Here is a 19583-nt window from a genome sequence, read left to right as displayed (position 1 = left end):
GCGGCATAGTGTAAACACGCTAGGCTACCCACCGCCGCAAATTAGCGCGCCCCTACCTGAATCTACCTATGTGACCATTACCTCTGCATTAGTCATGTGACAGGGATTGGACTTTTCTAAAGATACTTACATGGTTACCCTGGACAATTGGATTCCGCAACACTCGACAGGCTTCACATGAACCAGGAGCATGCTGGGAGTTGTAGTTTATTTTATTTTTTTACAAAGCTAAAAGGAGCTTGCTGATAACGGATGATTGCAAGTTGCTGGGCTGATATCCAGCTGTAGACATCTGTAGGGATTCCAGTTAATAGCAGGTGGGAGGCGGAGGGTGGGGGGTTTGCCGTCAGATTTCTAGCCAGCGTTGGGAATTTAAGACTTTGAGGAATGTCTGGTTCCTGGCACAGTGCTGCACGACCCCAGCGGAGTGGATAATATCAAGCTTCACCCTGTGAGAAGAAACAGGCCCAGTTACCTGTTCACTAACCAGTTCCACTTAAGCCCCCCCCCCCCCCAGATTCCTGGACCCCACATTCACTTCCTTTTTAGCAAAAAGCTGCTTGTATTTCCACTACATTGTACAATTTGCACTTTTTCTGTACAGGCTTCTACATGGAACGTTTTTTCCTAATCGCATGCATGAAAACTTACAATGGCCAGTACTCTTAGATGTGAAGGGGTTAAGTAATTAAACCTTCTTGCCTCTTTTTTTTATATTTACATTTTTTCTCATGCTTGGTATTGCATATTTTCATGAATCTTATCACATATATAGGATTCCTCACATTCCAATAATCACGCTGACACACTTGAGTTCTGTGGTGTGGCCTTTCATTGCCTTGTATGGCAGTGCCACTCCTGTGTATTGGGAAATGGGTATGATGCTGGCACAGTTTCGACCGCGTATCAACCTGAGCTCACTTTTATTACAGATCCTGATTTTTTTTTTTGCCTTCCTGAGGCATGACGTCATTGCCAGTTATATGGGTTAAAGGTGATTGCTGATTAATACGGCCGTCATCTGCTAATTGTATAACCTGTGTCTATGTGTGCAGCTGACCTAGATGTCTCCATTACAAATAGTCATCATCATTAGAGATGGGTGTGTTCCCCCACATTCCTGCCAGGTATCTATGGAAGGACTCATCATGCTGCTGTGTTTACCCTCATCCACACCGCATTCCAGCTTTACCCATTCTTTCTGCAAGAACAATGACACATGTGTACAAAGAGCCTGCGTCACCCCAACAACCTATGAGGGTGCAGTTATTATTTTCCCATTGCAGATTGAATAAAAAATAATACGGAAAAGTATCTGATCAATGCCTCCCCCCCCCCCCCACACACTTTGCCTCCCTTTATGTGGCCCCCCTCTACCTGCCTCCCTCTGTGGACCTTTTTCCCTGCCTCCCTCTGTGTGAGATCTATATCCCTGCCTCCCTCTATGTGAGATCTATATCCCTGCCTCCCTCTATGTGAGATCTATTTCCCTGCCTCCCTCTATGTGAGATCTATTTCCCTGCCTCCCTCTATGTGAGATCTATATCCCTGCCTCCCTCTATGTGAGATCTATTTCCCTGCCTCCCTCTATGTGAGATCTATTTCCCTGCCTCCCTCTATGTGAGATCTATATCCCTGCCTCCCTCTATGTGAGATCTATATCCCTGCCTCCCTCTATGTGAGATCTATATCCCTGCCTCCCTCTATGTGAGATCTATATCCCTGCCTCCCTCTATGTGAGATCTATTTCCCTGCCTCCCTCTATGTGAGATCTATTTCCCTGCCTCCCTCTATGTGAGATCTATTTCCCTGCCTCCCTCTATGTGAGATCTATATCCCTGCCTCCCTCTATGTGAGATCTATATCCCTGCCTCCCTCTATGTGAGATCTATATCCCTGCCTCCCTCTATGTGAGATCTATATCCCTGCCTCCCTCTATGTGAGATCTATTTCCCTGCCTGCCTCTCCTTTGCTGGCTCTTTTTTTCCCTGCCTCTCATTTGCTGGCTCTTTTCCCTGCCTCTCCTTTTCTGGCTCTTTTTTTCCCTGCCTCTCCTCTGCTGGCTCTTTTTTTCCCTGCCTCTCCTCTGCTGGCTCTTTTTTTCCCTGCCTCTCCTTTGCTGGCTCTTTTTTTTCCCTGCCTCTCCTTTGCTGGCTCTTTTTTTCCCTGCCTCTCCTTTGCTGGCTCTTTTTTTCCCTGCCTCTCCTTTGCTGGCTCTTTTTTTCCCTGCCTCTCCTTTGCCGGCTCTTTTTTTCCCTGCCTCTCCTTTGCTGGCTTTTTTTCCCTGCCTCTCCTCTGCTGGCTCCTTTTTTCCCTGCCTCTCATTTGCTGGCTCTTTTTTTCCCTGCCTCTCATTTGCTGGCTCTTTTTTTCCCTGCCTCTCCTTTGCTGGCTCTTTTTTTCCCTGCCTCTCCTTTGCTGGCTCTTTTTTTCCCTGCCTCTCCTTTGCTGGCTCTTTTTTTTCCCTGCCTCTCCTTTGCTGGCTCTTTTTTTCCCTGCCTCTCCTTTGCTGGCTCTTTTTTTCCCCTGCCTCTCCTTTGCTGGCTCTTTTTTTTTTTCTTGCCTCTCATTTGCTGGCTCTTTTCCCTGCCTCTCCTTTTCTGGCTCTTTTTTTCCCTGCCTCTCCTCTGCTGGCTCTTTTTTTCCCTGCCTCTCCTCTGCTGGCTCTTTTTTTCCCTGCCTCTCCTTTGCTGGCTCTTTTTTTCCTGCCTCTCCTTTGCTGGCTCTTTTTTTCCCTGCCTCTCCTTTGCTGGCTCTTTTTTTTCCCTGCCTCTCCTTTGCTGGCTCTTTTTTTCCCTGCCTCTCCTTTGCTGGCTTTTTTTCCCTGCCTCTCCTCTGCTGGCTCTTTTTTTCCCTGCCTCTCCTCTGCTGGCTCTTTTTTTCCCTGCCTCTCCTTTGCTGGCTCTTTTTTTCCCTGCCTCTCCTTTGCTGGCTTTTTTTCCCTGCCTCTCCTTTGCTGGCTCTTATTTTCCCTGCCTCTCCTCTGCTGGCTCTTATTTTCCCTGCCTCTCCTCTGCTGGCTCTTTTTTTCCCTGCCTCTCCTCTGCTGGCTCTTTTTTTTCCCTGCCTCTCCTCTGCTGGCTCTTTTTTTTTCCCTGCCTCTCCTTTGCTGGCTCTTTTTTTCCCTGCCTCTCCTTTGCTGGCTCTTTTTTTTTCCCTGCCTCTCCTTTGCTGGCTCTTTTTTTCCCCTGCCTCTCCTTTGCTGGCTCTTTTTTTTCCCTGCCTCCCCTTTGCTGGCTCTTTTTTTTTCCCTGCCTCTCCTTTGCTGGCTCTTTTTTTCCCTGCCTCCCCTTTGCTGACTTTTTTTCCCCCTGCCTCCTTTTCTACTTCACTCTATGTGGCCCCCAATGCTTACTATGACTTTTATGTTTTTCATTTACTTTTAATAACATTTTAATACTTTAATAACCTTTTCACCTAACGCTGCCTAAGCCATAAACAAACCAAGTGCTGCAAAACTACCTTTGAGTTGCCCTGTAATCCGTCCAGTAATACCCCTCTGTGGCAGCTCTCAGTGTTTCTTGAGACCCCGTTCACTGTAAGGCCTCTGCATTCACCTTCACTTCCAGAATTGTAACCAGTGCCAGCTTCATATATAATTTATTTTATGGATCGTGTGGTTTTTAAGTAAAACTTCTGACTGTTATTGCTGGCTGGAGTGATAGCTTGAGACCGGCTGCCCATTTTTATTCTTACCCAAGCTTCTGTTTAATTCTCAAGGAGTCCGATGGAGAGATTTCAGGGACCACTATATATATATATATATATATATATATATATATATATATATATATATATATATATATATATATATATATATATATATATAATATATATTCATTTTTTTTTTTACTAGTTCCTTTAATAAAAAAATCTTTAGGCCTAAAAAAAACAAATCCTAATATTTTCTCTTTCTCTCATTTTTCAGAAGAGGCAGACTACAGCGCCTTTGGCACAGATACTTTAACCAAAAAGAAGACTGTCCTTCAAACGGTGCTGCGGCCGGACGTCGTCAAAAAGAAGCCCCACCTGGTCATTGGCATGCCGAGTGACTTCAGGCCGGTTTCATCAATCATTGACGTCGACATCCTTCCCGAAACCCACCGTAGGGTGCGCCTCTACAAACATGGTATGGAAAAGCCCCTTGGGTTCTACATCCGTGACGGCTCCAGCGTTAGGGTGACGCCACACGGCCTGGAGAAAGTGCCAGGAATTTTCATCTCTAGACTGGTTCCTGGAGGCCTGGCCCAGAGTACCGGACTGCTAGCCGTTAACGATGAGGTCTTGGAGGTCAATGGCATTGAAGTGTCGGGGAAGAGCCTGGACCAAGTGACCGACATGATGATCGCAAATAGTCACAACCTCATCATAACGGTCAGGCCGGCCAACCAGAGAAATAACGTAGTACGGAACAGCCGGAACTCCGGCAGCTCCGGACAGTCGACTGACAGCAGCACCAGCATGTATGGAAATGTACAACCGCAGCACATCATCCAGAACTACCACCCCGAGGAAGAGGAGAGCGATGAGGAGGACATTATTATCGAGGAGTCCGGTGAGCCGCAGCAGATCCCTAAGGCCGCCCCATCCTCGGAGAGCCTGGATTCCCTCACACATCACGATTCCTACCACGAATTGCCACAAAACGGATTTATGTCGTCTCACTACAACGTGCACTTATCTGCCAGCAGAGGCAGCCTGGACCTTATTTCCAATAATCATGAGACAACACGGATCTTAGAAGAAGACGGAACCGTAATCACACTGTGAACGGCGGTCATCGAACCGCCACTTGCACACTTTTTTTCTTTTTTTATTTTCTACGATCTGTGTGACATTCTACATGAAAATCATTTTTTTTTTTTAAAAAAGAAAATATATTGTATAGTTTATTCCCTCCACTGTAATCTTATTCCAAGCTTACTATTCTATTTTTATGATATGAAGGAAGATAAAAAAAAAATTTTAAGTGTTTTTTACATTCCATAGCCGAACAAAAAAATCTCTTTTGTACAGGGTTCTCGGTCTGACGATTTATCGACACTTTAAAAAGTGCAAAGACGAAGCGTCCATGGTCTTCAGAGAATGTAGCCCTTTGTATTTTAGCCGTTTTTTAAGCAAATAACCACTTTATTGCTATGTGGACTGCAAGTCGCTGAAGGCCACTTCTAATAGCACAGTTACTGTAATAAGCCAATAATTGTAAATTATAATTATGACTGATTTATGTTTTAACCAGCATAAAGATAAAACAGATTGTCTATTTTGGCATTCCTGAAACGCAGCCTAAAAGATTGCATCATTTTTTTATTTTAATGGAGAGTACCACTAATCATTGCTGTATGCAAAAAGGGAAACCTAACTTGGCCCCATGATTAAAGAAAATATATAAAAGATATATAACCCACTCTTCGAAAAACGTATATTTTTGTAGCATATATGTATGCTTCTATAAGGCGCATGTGCACAGATAGGATTTTTAGCTTTGGTTCTTCCACGTCACAGCTGAGCAAATCTAAACTGGGGGGGGGGGGGGGGGTTCATCTTCGCTTCAATAATGCACTATAGGAGCTCTTGTTAAGGAAGGAAATGGGAGCATAAGTTGTGATGATCGATGGGTACTGGCTGTTCTCCCATTCAGAGAGTTGGAGCTCCTTGTTTTTAAAAGCAATATTCTTAGGGCCAAATTCTAGATATGTAAAGCCAAAAAGTTTAGGATGGAGTCAGGGTCGCCATCAGGGAGGTACAGCCGTTGCACATGTAAGGGGCCCTCGTGTCAATGGGGCCCATGCAAGGGAGGGTGGAGGGGTGGGACGGATCTCACGTGTGTGCGGTGGTGGGAGGTCAGGTGCCAGGTCAGTGGACCCCATGGAGGAGGACATCGGGGGGCAGGCCTAAAGCTGTGTAAGGGGCTCCACAATTTCTGATGGCTGCCCTGGATTGAGTAGGGAAGGGTTAGGACCCCTGTGAGTGTTTTTATTTCTTTTGGGAATTTTACCTTTTACTTCCTGTCCAAGTGACACAGCAGGAACTAACAGGAAATCTCTCTAAAGTGAGGGTTGTCCAGAACAGATTGATTTCCCCTCTTCTGTGACCACTCAAAAAAAAAATTGGATTTCCTGTCACTTTCTCTACCGGAGGCAATGGCCTTCAAGACCATTAATAACCAGTATTGCTATGTGCATCAGAAATATGAGGGATTCTAACACCTGTACTAAACTCCATCCTAAAGTAATAGAACGTTTTTGGCTTTACGTGTCGAGTATGAAGGAAAAACTAAAAATACAGAGAAATGTTTGATGGATTCACTGGAGCGAATATCATGTTTTGCAGTTTCTCCATTGGAAATTATTTTCTTTCCTAGCAAAAGCTGAATGTTTTTCACTGGTAGATTTACATTGAAGACATTTCTCTGTAATTTAGGATGAATTAATTATCTACAAGATAACTGACACTGTTCAATGTGAATTGCACCCACGTGGGGTTTGATCGATGTCTGGGCAACTTCTGCTACTTCCACTGTGAGGAGCACTGCTATAATAGTGTAAAGGCAGGCTTCCTATGAGCAGTGCTAGGGAAACCCTTCTTTTGTTTTATTTTATGTATTTTTTTTAAATGATGTGACCACTAGTTTGTAGAAACCTGACCATTACACCTATATGGGCTTTTTGGATATCTCCTAAACCATGCCCTCCCCAACCCTCTATTCCAATTTACAGCTATCCCAACCACCACTCTTCTGGGAAAGCTTCCATAAGATTTTAGAGCGAGTCTGGTCTGGTGAGGTCAAGTACTGATGTTGGATGACCACATCTGGCTTAAACATGGTGTTCAAATTCATCACAAAGGTCCTCAGTAGGGTTGAGGGATCTGCATAACACTTAAGTTCCTCCACACTAAACTGGTCAAGCCAGGTCTTTACGAAGCTGGCTTTGTATGCAGACGACTTGGCTTGCAATTGTCATTCTAATTTACCCTAAAGGTGTTCAGTAGTGGGCTTCAGGTCAGGGTTCTGTGCATGACACTCGTGTTCCTCCACACCAAACTGGTTAAAACATGTCCTTATGGAGCTGGCTTGGTACTAAGAAGACCTGGCTTGCAATTGGTGTTACAGCAGTTGTATTCTTTGTAGTTGAGGTCAAGCCTCTGTATAGGCAACTCGTGGTTCTTCTAATCATACTGGTCAAACCAGGTCTTTACAAAGCTGGCTTTGTATGCAAGAGACTTGGCTTGCAATTGGCAATCAAATTCACCCCAAAGGTGTTCAGTAGTAGGGTTCAAGTCAGGGTTCTGTGTAGACCACTTGAGTTCAGGTCTTTGTGAAACTGGCTTTGTATGCAGAAGACTTGGCTTGCAATTGTCATTCCAATTCACACCAGAGGTGTTCAGTAGAGTAGGCTTCAGGTCGGGGTTCTGTGTAGACCACTCAAGTTCCTCCACACCAAACTGGTCAAGCCAGGTCTTTATGGAACTGGCTTTGTATGCAGAAGACTTGGCTTGCAATTGTCATTCCAATTCACCCCAGAGGTGTTCAGTAGAGTAGGCTTCAGGTCAGGGTTCTGTGTAGACCACTCGAGTTCCTCCACACCAAACTGGTCAAGCCAAGTCTTTGTGGAACTGGCTTTGTATGCAGAAGACTTGACTTGCAATTGTCATTCCAATTCACCCCAAAGGTAATCAGTAGAGTAGGCTTCAGGTCAGGGTTCTGTGTAGACCACTCGAGTTCCTTCACAGAAAACCAGTCAAACCGTGTCTTTACAGAGCTGGCTTTGTATCCAGGGGCACAGTTATTGTAACCAAAAAGTTTAATTTTTGTCACCAATCTGTCAGCATTAGGTTGGAAGAGCACATTTGTCATAATACCAACGCCCTTCCCTGGAAAATACCTGAACACTATCATTTTGAGGGGATGTTAACAAGTAGGTGTAAAGGTCGGGTTTCTACAGATTTTTAGCACATGTGAACAGAATCTCTAAACTTCACCATCCTGTGAAGTCGCTCCATCGCTACAAGAACTAGGATTTTGCTGTCCTGTCGTTGTCCCTTTTTGCTAATGATTAAGTTTAAGAACCCTTAGATGTGAATTCAAATGCAGGACACTACTTCAATTATGGGTACAAGATTGTAAGATATGACTTTTGTTTTTGTTTTGTTTTTTTTGTTTTTTTTTGTTTTCCTTTTTGCCTGTATAATTAGGTCAACTTTCTTTCTAAATATTTTTTTTTCTTTTTTTTAATGTAATATGTGTGAATCTTATGCTGCTCAAACCAGCCTTTGCGAACTATGGACACGGAGTTGTAGAGGAACTACAAGATTCGGCTTGCACTGCGTTGGCCTTTTAACAGCTCCGTGGCCAACATTTGCAAAAGCTGTGTGTATTTTTATTTTATTTTATTTTGTATTTTAATTAAATTAAATCTTACCTGGGTTCTTACAGAGATGGTAGAGAACTTGGTATAATAAATATCAGGGGGTGACTGATCGGCTCCATCAATCATATCAAAGGGCTTTGGTTTCCCCAAAAGTTTTCTCGTACTTTGCAGAGTGCCAGCTTTTTTTGTTTTTGCATGAAATGTATTCTTTAACGACAACATATCCCTTACCATTGTGTATTCGCTTATTTTCTGTTTGGTAATTGGATATAAACACTTATCTTTTCAAAATCTGCTTTGATATAAGAGATTTTTTTTTTTTTTTTTTTTACATGCTACCTCTTTGAACACTAAAGTCTTTTTTCCTTTTTTATGTATAAGTTTAAACACTGGAATAATCATCATGGCTGGAGGGACCAGGAGGACTTGGGAATGTAGCTGTGAGGTATGAGGTTTTGGGGGTCTCGGTGAGGACACTTTTTTTTTTTTTACAGGTTGGGGTGTGTCAGGAGCAGCGAGGGGTACTTAGCGTTGTAGCCCTCATCAGCCAATCAGTTGTGAATATTCTGAGGGCCCTAAAAAGGAAACTTCAGTATTGGTTGTTTCGAGTTACTGGTGTAAACATGATTGCCGTTATCTGACTATGACATCACCTTAGGGGGGGAGGGGAGAGGGGGGGTTTCCTGTCAGCTTATATTCTGCACAGTCATTAATTGTGGATTTTGCAATCCTCTTTCTATAAATGTCTCCCAAGCAGCAGATAAGATTATATTGTTTCCAGATTTTAACTTTTTAATTAGCACTCTTTATTTTTTATTTTTTGTACTTTAAGATTTGAGCAATACTAGATATGAGATGCAAGCAGCAGTTTATAATACAGGAGTGATGACAGCCTATGTGTTTGGCATTTTATGGAGCAAAATTATTGCACAATGATGGGAATTTATCAAAATTGGAGTAATTGTGCATGGTAATCAGTCAGCTGAAACTTAAAGCGTAGGTCCGCCTAAAAAAAAAAATTAAAAGCCAGCAGCTACAAGTACTGCAGCTGCTGACTTTTAATGAATGGACACTTACCTGTTCAGGGTGCCCACGATGTCGGCAGCCAAAGCCGATCAGTCGCTCAGCTCTCGGCTGCTGTTGCTGCCATCCTCGGTGAGGGAATCAGGAAGTGAAGCCTTGCTTCTTCACTTCCCGGTTCCCTACTGTGCATGTGCGAGTCGCGCTGCGCGTCCTCACTGGTCCCTGCTGTCTTCTGGAACCTGTGTGTTTCCCAGAAGACAGCGGGGGAGGACAGTGTAGGTGCAGGAAGTGGCGTAGTTCACCGTGGCGATCTATGCCGGGAAGCGGGAGGAAATGCCTGTATTACACAGGTATCTGCTCCCCCCTCCCCCTGAAAGGTGCCAAATGTGACATCGGAGGGGGGGGGGGATTCCAAAAAGTGGAAATTCCATTTTTGGGTGGAACTCCACTTTAAGGCTAGGTTCACACCATTGCGAATTGGATGCGGTTTTTCTGAATCAAATTCGCAATAGCAGGAGATTTTGACTGGCTCTCAATGCAGCCAGTTAACATATCTCTGCATTAGGTCCAATGTGATTTGCACAAAAATGCCGTGTGTCCTTTTTTGGTCAGTTTTCAGGTCTGAATTCAGCCCAAAATTCGGGTTGAAATCGGACCTTAAACGGTGAACTGGGATGCACCGCACCCCTGCTGTGAGCCGCATGCGGAACTTCGCCCAAAAAGGGAAGTTTCAGTTTTTTTGCCTCCTCTAAGGCCTGGTTCACACTTATGCAGTTTGCATATTCCGGGTGCATCCTGTGTTTTTCAATACACGTTTTTGATCCATTGAAGTCTATGAAACCAAAAAACTGAAAAAAAAAGGCCCTGGCTCTTTCCATAAAATGCACAGATGTCAACGGGACCCATAGGAAACAATGTTAAATGGACTGGTAGTACGTTTCTGCAAAGCTGAAAACGCACAAAAAAATGCCTGGGTATGAACCAGCCTAAGGGTTAAGAAAAATGCACTGGACTGCACCAAAAATGCATCAAAAAAGCACTGGAACAAATAAAATAAGCACTAAAAAAAATGCTTAGGCGTGAGCCAGGCCTTAAACTTTTGGCACATTACATTTTATTGGGAGGGGGAACCTAATTTTGACAGGTACCTGCTCCCACGTTGATCGCCTATGCAATCTAGTCGGAACTTCCAAAAATGCATTAAAAAAGCACTGGAACACATGAAATACGCACAAAAAAATGCATAGGTCTGAACCAGGCCTTAAACTTTTTGGGAGGGGGAACCTCATTTTGACAGGTACCCGCTCCCACTTCCGTGCTGATTGCCTATGCAATCTGAGCAGAAGTCACCCCCACCCCCCCTCTCCTTCCTCTGCCCACATGCTTTTGGGACACGTCACAAGTCCCAGAAGGCTGCTGAACCAATCGCAAAACAAAGCTTGGCTCATGCATGCTCAGTGGGAAGTCTGCTCTGATGCCACATGGAGTCGCAGCCGGCTTCCCACACTAAAGATGCCAGGGACCCAAAGACCGGTAAAGAACCCCCCCCCATTTAGCTCACCAAAGGCAGCATGCAGGTGGAATTTAAAGGAAAGGAGACTACAAGGCCCAGCATTGTCTACAGGACACGGTATTGTAGTCTGGCACACGCGGTGTCGTCCTGCTTAACGACAGGTGACGGAACTTATAAAGTAGCACTATAAACCCACTAATAACATAATTATCAGGCAGCCGTGAACGTTCAGATACTTCCTGTCAGCTGATCGGGTTAATCGCCAATCTTATCTGTTCGCAGAAATTCCTCCTGCTGCAAAGCTAATCATTCTTCCTTTAGCCTCTAACATAAGCTTAAAGGATGGGTCCAACCAAACGCCTAAACTGGTTCACCCGCCAAAGACTATGTAACGTAGCCAGCGTGATCTGCCAATCCTGCCGTGCTGGGCGACAACACTTTTCTGAGCCTGCAATGCTGCGAACTGATTGCAATTGTCCTGCCTGGTCAGCTGTGAAGTGTTTATAATTTTTCCTTTTTCCTTCCGGAAGTGGGAATGGGTACCTGTCAAAGATCTGATGAGTGGAAGTTCCACTTTAGGGTGGAACTCCGCTTTAATAGATACAATTAAAAAATAGTGAAATACATATATGTCCTTCTCCCACTTTTTCAGGATTGACAAGGAGATTATAAGGTGTCATGGGACTTGTAGTTTCGCAATAGTTGGAGGGCCACAGGTTGAGCACCATGATCCATGGGCAGGTTGGTTGTGCTGAAGTTGACCTCAGTACAACCAGCTGGTCGTATTTTTGTGCAATCACTGCTGGCGGCTACAGCAGACGGCAGTGATCATTGTTTTCTGCCGGCAGAACACAATAGTGCTGCAGGAGAGATTTCCCCCATCAACACTGACTATGTCAGTGTTGATGGGGGGGGGGGGGAGGAATCAAGCATTTTTCTTAACTTCCAGCCGTGGTTGAACAAAACAAAGTTGCATAATCTATGGCTTGCCTAAGACTTTGACAACCAGAGGCATGATGGGATTTGCAGTTTCACCACAGCTGCAGTGCCAAGGTTTGCCTATCCCTGGTATATTCAGTCACTGGGATCTGAAGAGGGAAGTATAGGCAGCATACAGACACTGAATTGGCCTCAGTTGCAGTGCATGATGACAGAGAATAGTGGTGTTGCCCTCTTGTGGCAGGTGAATCAAAAGGCTAGCTAAAGGAAAAAAAAAAAAATAATCTTTTGGCAGGTAAAGCAGTTGTATATGTACTTGGGTTGCGTATTTTGCGGCTTGGTCAGAGATTGGCTTTGAAGGCTTTCCAAGGATACGGCTGTGTAGGCTGAAAATTGTCTGCAGTGTATAGCGGTGCCAAGCTAGCTTGTAGAAAATACACGCAGTGATCCTGATGAATTAAAGATGGAGCATGGTTTAATTTTTCAGTGCATCTTAAAAGTGAAAAAACCTTTTATCTGAGGATGGCGATTTCAGACATGCAAACGCTTTGCGAGTAATCTGGGGTGTTCTCTCTGATCAGTAAACGTGCGTCCTGTCATTTATCCACCGAAAATGCTGTGTGTGTCCTTCAGAGAACAGACCCAAGAGGACCTAGGATTTTTATCCATTGACTGATTTATTTATTTCTTTTCTTTTTCTCTGTTTTTTTTCTCTTTCTCTTTTTTTTTTTCTCTCTGTTTTTCTTTCTTTCTCTGTTTGTTTTTTTCTTTCTTTCTCTCTTTTTCTCTTTCTCTTTCTTTTTCTCTTTTTTTCTCTTTCTCTTTCTTTTTCTCTTTTTTTCTCTTTCTCTCTTTTTCTCTCTTTTTCTCTTTTTTTCTCTTTCTCTCTTTTTCTCTTTTTTTCTCTTTCTCTCTGTTTCTCTCTTTTTCTCTGTTTCTCTCTTTTTCTCTGTTTCTCTCTTTTTCTCTGTTTCTCTCTTTTTCTCTGTTTCTCTCTTTTTCTCTGTTTCTCTCTTTTTCTCTGTTTCTCTCTTTTTCTCTGTTTCTCTCTTTTTCTCTGTTTCTCTCTTTTTCTCTGTTTCTCTCTTTTTCTTTCTTTTTCGCTTTTTTCCTTTCTTTCTTTTTCTCTTTTTCGCTTTTTCTCTTTCTCTTTCTCCTTTCTTTTGCTCTATTTTTCTCTTTCTTTTGCTCTATTTTTCTCTTTTTTTTTCTCTTTCTCTCTTTTTTTTTCCCTCTCCCTTTCCCTTATTTCTTTTTTTTCTTTTTCTTTACCCTTTTTTTTAAGGCCGATTTTATCCAAAAAACAAATCTATTCATTGAATAGATGCTAAAAGTTTTAAACAATCTCCTGCATGGTTTATCTCTTGGGGTTTCGGGCAGTGGGGATTTCTGGCATTTCTGCAATGTATTCTTTTAAGGACCGGCGCACACACGGGTAACGTGATATCGCTAATGATTTAGGGTTTCATTTCGGTGGAGAATAAATATGCGTGCAGCATTGTGTAACTGTTGGCAATTATTTGCTGCTTCTTGCTATGCTCTACAGCAGGGGTTAGGCAACCTGGGGGCCCTCCAGCTGTTGTGGAACTACATTTCCCATGAGGCATTGCAAGGCTGGTGTTCCGTCAGATTAGGTGACCCATCAGACATGGTAACGAAAGTAATGCATGTCAATGGCTTGGTATTTTTGACGGCTATATTATCTAAGGGAAATTTCCTGTTGGTGGGTACTTGAGTACGAAGGTTGGGAGCCACTGCTCTGCAGGGAACAATTTACACCCCATGTGTAGCAATCAATTGCCTGTGTGCATCCAGCCTTTGAATGCCCATAGCTGGTAGGCGGGGGGCTGGGAACCCAATTGTAGAAATCTCCTCTATGGGCATCCTAAAGAAATGGTGCATTTTCAAAGGTTGTTTGCCGATATCCACCTAAAGCTGGCCACACGCTTTACAATCTTATCTGTACAATCATATATAGGTTTATCAATGTCATACAATGACATACCTAAACAACTAATTCACCTTGGTTGGGGGTTTGGTAAGTGTATGGTCAGCTTTAATAGTTCATGGTGGAGTTAACATTTTTAATTGAAATTGTAAAGATATTGATTATTTTTACTATCTGTGCCCTCTGTATATGACTGTAATATGAAGGATCTTGTTATTTAAATAAAGTTTTGGGTTTATTATAAGATTTGTGGACCTAGTTGCCCGATACGTCGGCCTTCGGCTTGCGATATTCCTGCTCTTGCGGGAGTGACGGGTCGAAGCCTTTGTCATTTTATCGTCTTGTAAGATCTTCCTTTTTCTTTTTTGTTTGTTTTTGTTTATTTTCTTTAATGTAGGAAGCTTTCCTTTTTTTTATTTCCTGTGACCCCCCCCCCCCCTCTTCTTTCTATGGCTGTAGAAAATGTGATTTTTACTCACAAGCAGAATGTTTTCAATGACAGATATCAGTATTTTTAATACGATGTAAAATATGCGCATTTATATCACAAAATTAAATTTTAATTTTTTCAAACGATCGAATCATAGCTTCTGCGGTATGGCCATGTCTTATATTTTTACAAAAATTTAAAAAAATAAACTTAGATTCTCATCTGACTGGACTTTTTTTTATTATTGTTGTGATTGGAATTAAAAATGATCACTTTGCAGAATGTTTGTCTGTGGGTCAGAGAGAGGATCCCCCCGTCTCTTCCTGTGATTGGAGTGAAGGTAAAGGCCCGTACACACGATCGGATTTTCAGATGGGAATTAAGTGAGGGCAAGTTTTTGGCGGAAAATCTGAACGTTCGGACAATTGTCGGATTTTCCGACAACAAATGTGGGATAGCATGCTTTAGAATTTTCCGACAACAAAGGTTTGATGTCGGATTTAGAGCCGAAACAACTAATCGATTATGAAATTAATCGATTACAATTTTCATAGTCGATTAATCGGCCAGTAACATAATGGGGTTAAAACTAAAATTAGCCCTTTATAGTACAAAAAAGCAAATCGCTACTGTAAATATTACTTTCACTGTCCTACAATAAAAAAACGAACCCCTTACAGTAGCGATTATTTGCTCTTTTTGTACTGATTTTTGTTTTTTAACACCATTATGTTACTAAACATCTCAGGCCGGGGTCACATCTCTGTTTTTTTTGGTGCTTTTTGCAGAAACACACTACAGTTCATTTACATGTTTTCCTATGGGACACGTTCACATCCATGATTTTTTTTCAGCTGCTGCGTATTTGAAAAGGGCGAGGACTTTTTAACGCAAAACGGTGCTATTTTTTGTTTTTTTTGGTTCACTATACTTCCATGGAGAAGCCGCAGAAAAGCATGTAATGTGTTTTTGCGGCAATTTGTGTTTTGTAATCTGTCCAACAACAAATTGGGCCCAAAAATTTTAAATATGCTTATTTTTTTAAGGCTATTATCCGATTAATCGAAACAATCGGCCAACTAATCGATTATGAAAAAAATCGTTGGATGCAGCCCTAGACAAATTTACCGATCGTGTGTACACATGTCAGTCGGAAGAAAATCCAAAGTACTGACTGCAATGCTCACCATTAGCAGAAGTAGCCCAACGGGTGGCGCTAAAGAGCTGAAAACCCCATGTAGTTTCGTATTTGTTGGCTGACAAAGTTTTGCCGTCTGTATGCAGAACAAGTTCACAGCCAACGCCCTTCAGACAAAAGTCCTACGCTTTGGCCGACGGAAATCCGATCGTGTGTGCAAGGCTTTAGTCTCGCCAACAGGCGCACCCAGATTGCTATGAAAAACGTAGAGACCATATACAAAACGGTCTGAATCTGGAATTGTCACTTTGAAATTCTTGGCATGAAGATGTCGAGGTCAAACACCTATTGTCCAGTATGTGGCCAGTGTTATATACTGTACATTTTTAGTAACAGTGGTTGGGTTGATTTGCCCTCTGTGTGCACCTGGAATGGTTGCTTCATGTGTTGCATTCCTCTCTATTGATCTGGCGTTTGCCTCAGGAGACTGGTATGCCAATGCAGGTTTATCCGGTTTATCGAAGGATCATTGCATGACTTGGAAATTTTTGTCATTTGCTGTCTTTGCCACTTTGTGGTTCTCCAGCTCATGTGGAACTGCAACTCCCATCATTCTATGTCAAAAGCTGACCATTGCCTCTGCACTGGGGGGGTGCGGGAGAGTCACAGGTTGCAAGAAACTGATCGTATAGGGCAGTGGTTCTCAACTGCTCTCCTCAGGGCCCACTAACAGGCCAGGTTTGCAAGATAACTAAAACACATCACAGGTGATATCATTTGCTGCTCAGCGATTGCAGTATTCTAGTCTGCATCTCCCCCAAGGTAATACATAAAATCTGGCCTGTTAGTGGGTCTTGAGGACAGGAGTTGAGAACCACTGCCCTATATCAGTGTTTCTCAACTCCAGTCCTCAAGGCGCCCCAACCGGTCATGTTTTAAGGATTTCCCTCAGATGAAATGGCTGTGGTAATTACTAAGGCATGGCTGTGGTAATTACTAAGGCATTGAAACTGATCTAATCATCCGTGCAAAATAATGGAAAGCCTGAAAACATGACCTGTTGGGGCCAGGCCTGGATTTCCCACAAGGCCGCTGAGGCCAGGCCTTGGGGCGGCAGTGGCATGGATTCCCCCGACAGCCCGTAACATACAGTTAAGGGCGGTAAGTTATGGGGGAATCCGCTCGCTCGTTAACAAGTGATTGCGGCGATGTCACTGAAATCACTTGTAAAATGTGTGCTCCCGTCCGTCCTCCCCCCCCACCCCACATACCTCTCTCTGCTGGCTCTGTCTTCGGGACTCCGTTCTCCCCCCCGGCCACCGAGTCTGTCTCCCGTTCCTGCTGCCGATGTACACAGTGAGAGGGGAGAGCTGTGCTCTTCCCATCTCAGCTGTGACAGGAGTTCTAGCACAGTGCTAGGACTCCTGTTTTGGAGGTGACAGGGTCAATAAAGAGAACCTGTCACCTCCCAATTGCTATCACACAGGGAATTGTTTTCTCCTGTATGATAGCAAAAAAGTTAAGTGAAAAAAAAATTGATAAAAAAATAAGAAATAATAATTTAAATTAATAAAGTAATTAAAAAGTAAAGAATAAGAAAATTATACAAAAATAAAAAAAAGTAATCGACAAGCTACAAATAAAAAAAAAAAAGTGATAAAGTAAAAGAAAAAAAATATTTGAACTAACCGTGCCGCCCCTGCCATCCAGTTGCCATTCTCCGTTGATTTTGGGGGGGTAGTTTGGTTGGCAGGGAGGGGGTGCATTGCGGAACCTGGCCTTGGGGCGGCAGGGAGAGCAAATCCGGCCCTGGTTGGGGCGCCTTGAGGACTGGAGTTGAGAAACACTGCCCTATATGATCAGTTTCTTGCAACCTGTGACTCTCCTGCACCCCACCCCCCACCCCCACGCAGAGGCAATGGTCAGCTTTTGGCGTAGCATGATGGGAGTTGGAGTCTGAGGACAGGAGTTGAGAACCACTGATGTAGGGGGAGATTTACTAAAACTGGTCCAAAATCTGGTGCAGCTGTGCATGGAAACCAATCAACTTCCAGGTTTTATTGTCAAAGCCTAACCTCCCTGCCCACCCCCTATAGACAAATGATGGCAGACGGGATCCCCTCTGATTCTGGGACAATGTCCTATGTCGTCACCCCAGTCTCAACGCAATGACGTCGCTCTTTACCCATGTGATTCGCAGTGCCCATCAGTGATGGCAATTTGTGGCCATCAGAAATGCCTATCGGTGCTGCATACTGCTCTTCATCAGTGCCCATAAGTGAAGGAGAAAAACTACTTGGCAGGAACAAAGATTGTCTCTGGACAGCCGCACTTTGAACAAATTGTAGCCTTTGATTAAAAGAAGGACAGCACTACAAGTCACAGCAAAATAAAATAAAACCTGACTGCTGACGCGTTTCGCACTGAAACTAGTGCTTAGTCATAGGCTACAATTTGTTCAGAGTGCGGCTGTCCAGAGACAATCTTTGTTCCTGCTTTGCTAAGTGCATTGCCTGCACCTGTGTTGTCTGCAACGGAGGATATTCATCTGGGTTCCCACCTGGAGCGGCTATTCCCTTTTCCCGAGAAAAACGACTTCTTTGCAAAAAAATTTGACAAAAACTAACGACTTTTTTTTTTTTGGTCTTTTCTTTAGGTTTTTTTTTTTGCAAACCCAGCAGTGATTGAATACCATCAAAAGAAAGCTCTATTTGTGTGAATTTTTTTTTTTTAAATGTAGTTGTGTGATGGCAGGCTGTTGTATGCTCCATCGCACAATTGTCGGATATTCTGCGGACAAATGTTGGATAGCATGCTTTTAAAGTTGTCCGCCAACAAATGTGTGTTGTTGGATTATCAAATCGTGTGTACACAAGTCCTTTCGGACAAAACTCCGAAGTACAAACGCATGCTCAGAAGCAATGCTCACCATAACACAACATTAGCAGAAGTTGCCCAAAGGGTGGTGCTAAAGGGCTTAAAAACCACGTTGTTTTGTGTTTGTTCGTCTTTGCTGTTTGTATGCAATACAAGTTCCTAGGCAACGCCCTTCGGATAAAAGTCCTATGATGGGGCTCAGATAAGTATTGGGGTTGGCTGAAGAGGGCTGCTGCACACACAAGGCTTTTTTATCATAATGCATAGAATGCATTAAAATAAAAACTGCCTTTACAACCACTTTAAGGTGAAAAACCTTGAGGTTTTATAACTTTAATTGAACAAGCTAAAGTTAGAAGCTGATTGGCTACCATGCCCAGCTGCATCAGATTCGGCGTGCTCCAGTTTTAGTAAATCACCCCCACAGTGTTTACTCCATGAAACTTGGTGAAAACCGGCCCCATCCACCATCACACCTATCTTATTCCAACTACGAGGAAGCTTTGGCCTTGACTGTAACCAACAGTATATTATCACATGTTGTGTTCTCAGTAATTTGTCATGTGTTAATGAGGGAACTGACTGCGTCCTGCTGGGACTAGCGTGTTAACCGTTTATGTTCCTGACAAGAGGACAAACGGCCCACCTGCTCTACCTCTCCAGCTGGCCAGTTGTGTTGTTGGCTATCCTCTCCTAGAAATGCTGGCTCCATGGCTCCCTCTGTGGCTCTTGGACTTAACTGGCACGGATACACGTATAAGGAGCTAAGACTTTTCCCGCTTTGGGAAAGTTTTGACAGATTAGATGGACAGGCATTTTGTCTTGCCTGTGTATTGCGGTACCAGTGGTAACCAATCGGCTTTGAGAGCTCTCCATGGTTGACTGCTGTCCTGTGATTGTTTTCTATGGGTTACAGCAGATCATAGCTCCTTGCACCTTGTTAATGAATATGACAGGTGGGACACAGGAAATCTTTCAACTCACGGTTATATTGCTTCCTACAGGAGAATAGGACAGTGGCAAACAAACTTTAAGCCTGCTAAGAATAACCCCTTCTACTACCAACCATGTCTCAGGTTTTTCTAGAAGCTGAAGAGAGGTGGTCATACTTTTGGAATGCTTTTTTTTTTACTACTCTTTAAGAATCTTCTTTAATTAAGAGATCTCTACGGCCAGTCGTAGGTCCCTTGGACTTGGCACACATGTAGCCCCATTTCTCCTCTAAAAGTGTGTTGGCTGGGAAGCACCGATTTTTCAAAGCCGGGCACCCCTTCCATAGACTCCCATGTTAAACGTCAATCTAGTCATGGGCACAGTGAGGCATGCACATGGACACCCTAGGA

General features: G+C 43.4%; 1 protein-coding gene and 1 long non-coding RNA gene across 2 annotated transcripts in view; both read left to right on the top strand.

Moving 5' to 3' along the window:
• The window catches only part of PARD6B (par-6 family cell polarity regulator beta), a 57539-nt gene extending 52132 nt beyond the window's left edge, over positions 1 to 5407 (top strand). Inside the window, exon 3 of the mRNA XM_040331662.1 lies at positions 3929 to 5407. Coding sequence (XP_040187596.1) covers positions 3929 to 4770 — 842 coding nt within the window. The 3' untranslated portion in view covers positions 4771 to 5407. The remainder of the gene's footprint in view (positions 1 to 3928) is intronic.
• Positions 5408 to 5524: 117 nt separating this feature from the next.
• Positions 5525 to 8535, top strand: LOC120919480. Its single transcript, XR_005744574.1, has 2 exons — positions 5525 to 7313; positions 7460 to 8535. It is a non-coding gene; the product is annotated as an uncharacterized LOC120919480 (long non-coding RNA).
• The last annotated feature ends 11048 nt before the right edge of the window (positions 8536 to 19583 follow it).

The sequence above is a fragment of the Rana temporaria genome, chromosome 12, assembly GCF_905171775.1.
Source record: "Rana temporaria chromosome 12, aRanTem1.1, whole genome shotgun sequence".
NCBI lineage: Eukaryota > Metazoa > Chordata > Amphibia > Anura > Ranidae > Rana > Rana temporaria.
The sequence above is the reverse complement of the archived record's forward strand: the minus strand, read 5'-3'. Positions and strand labels throughout refer to the sequence as shown.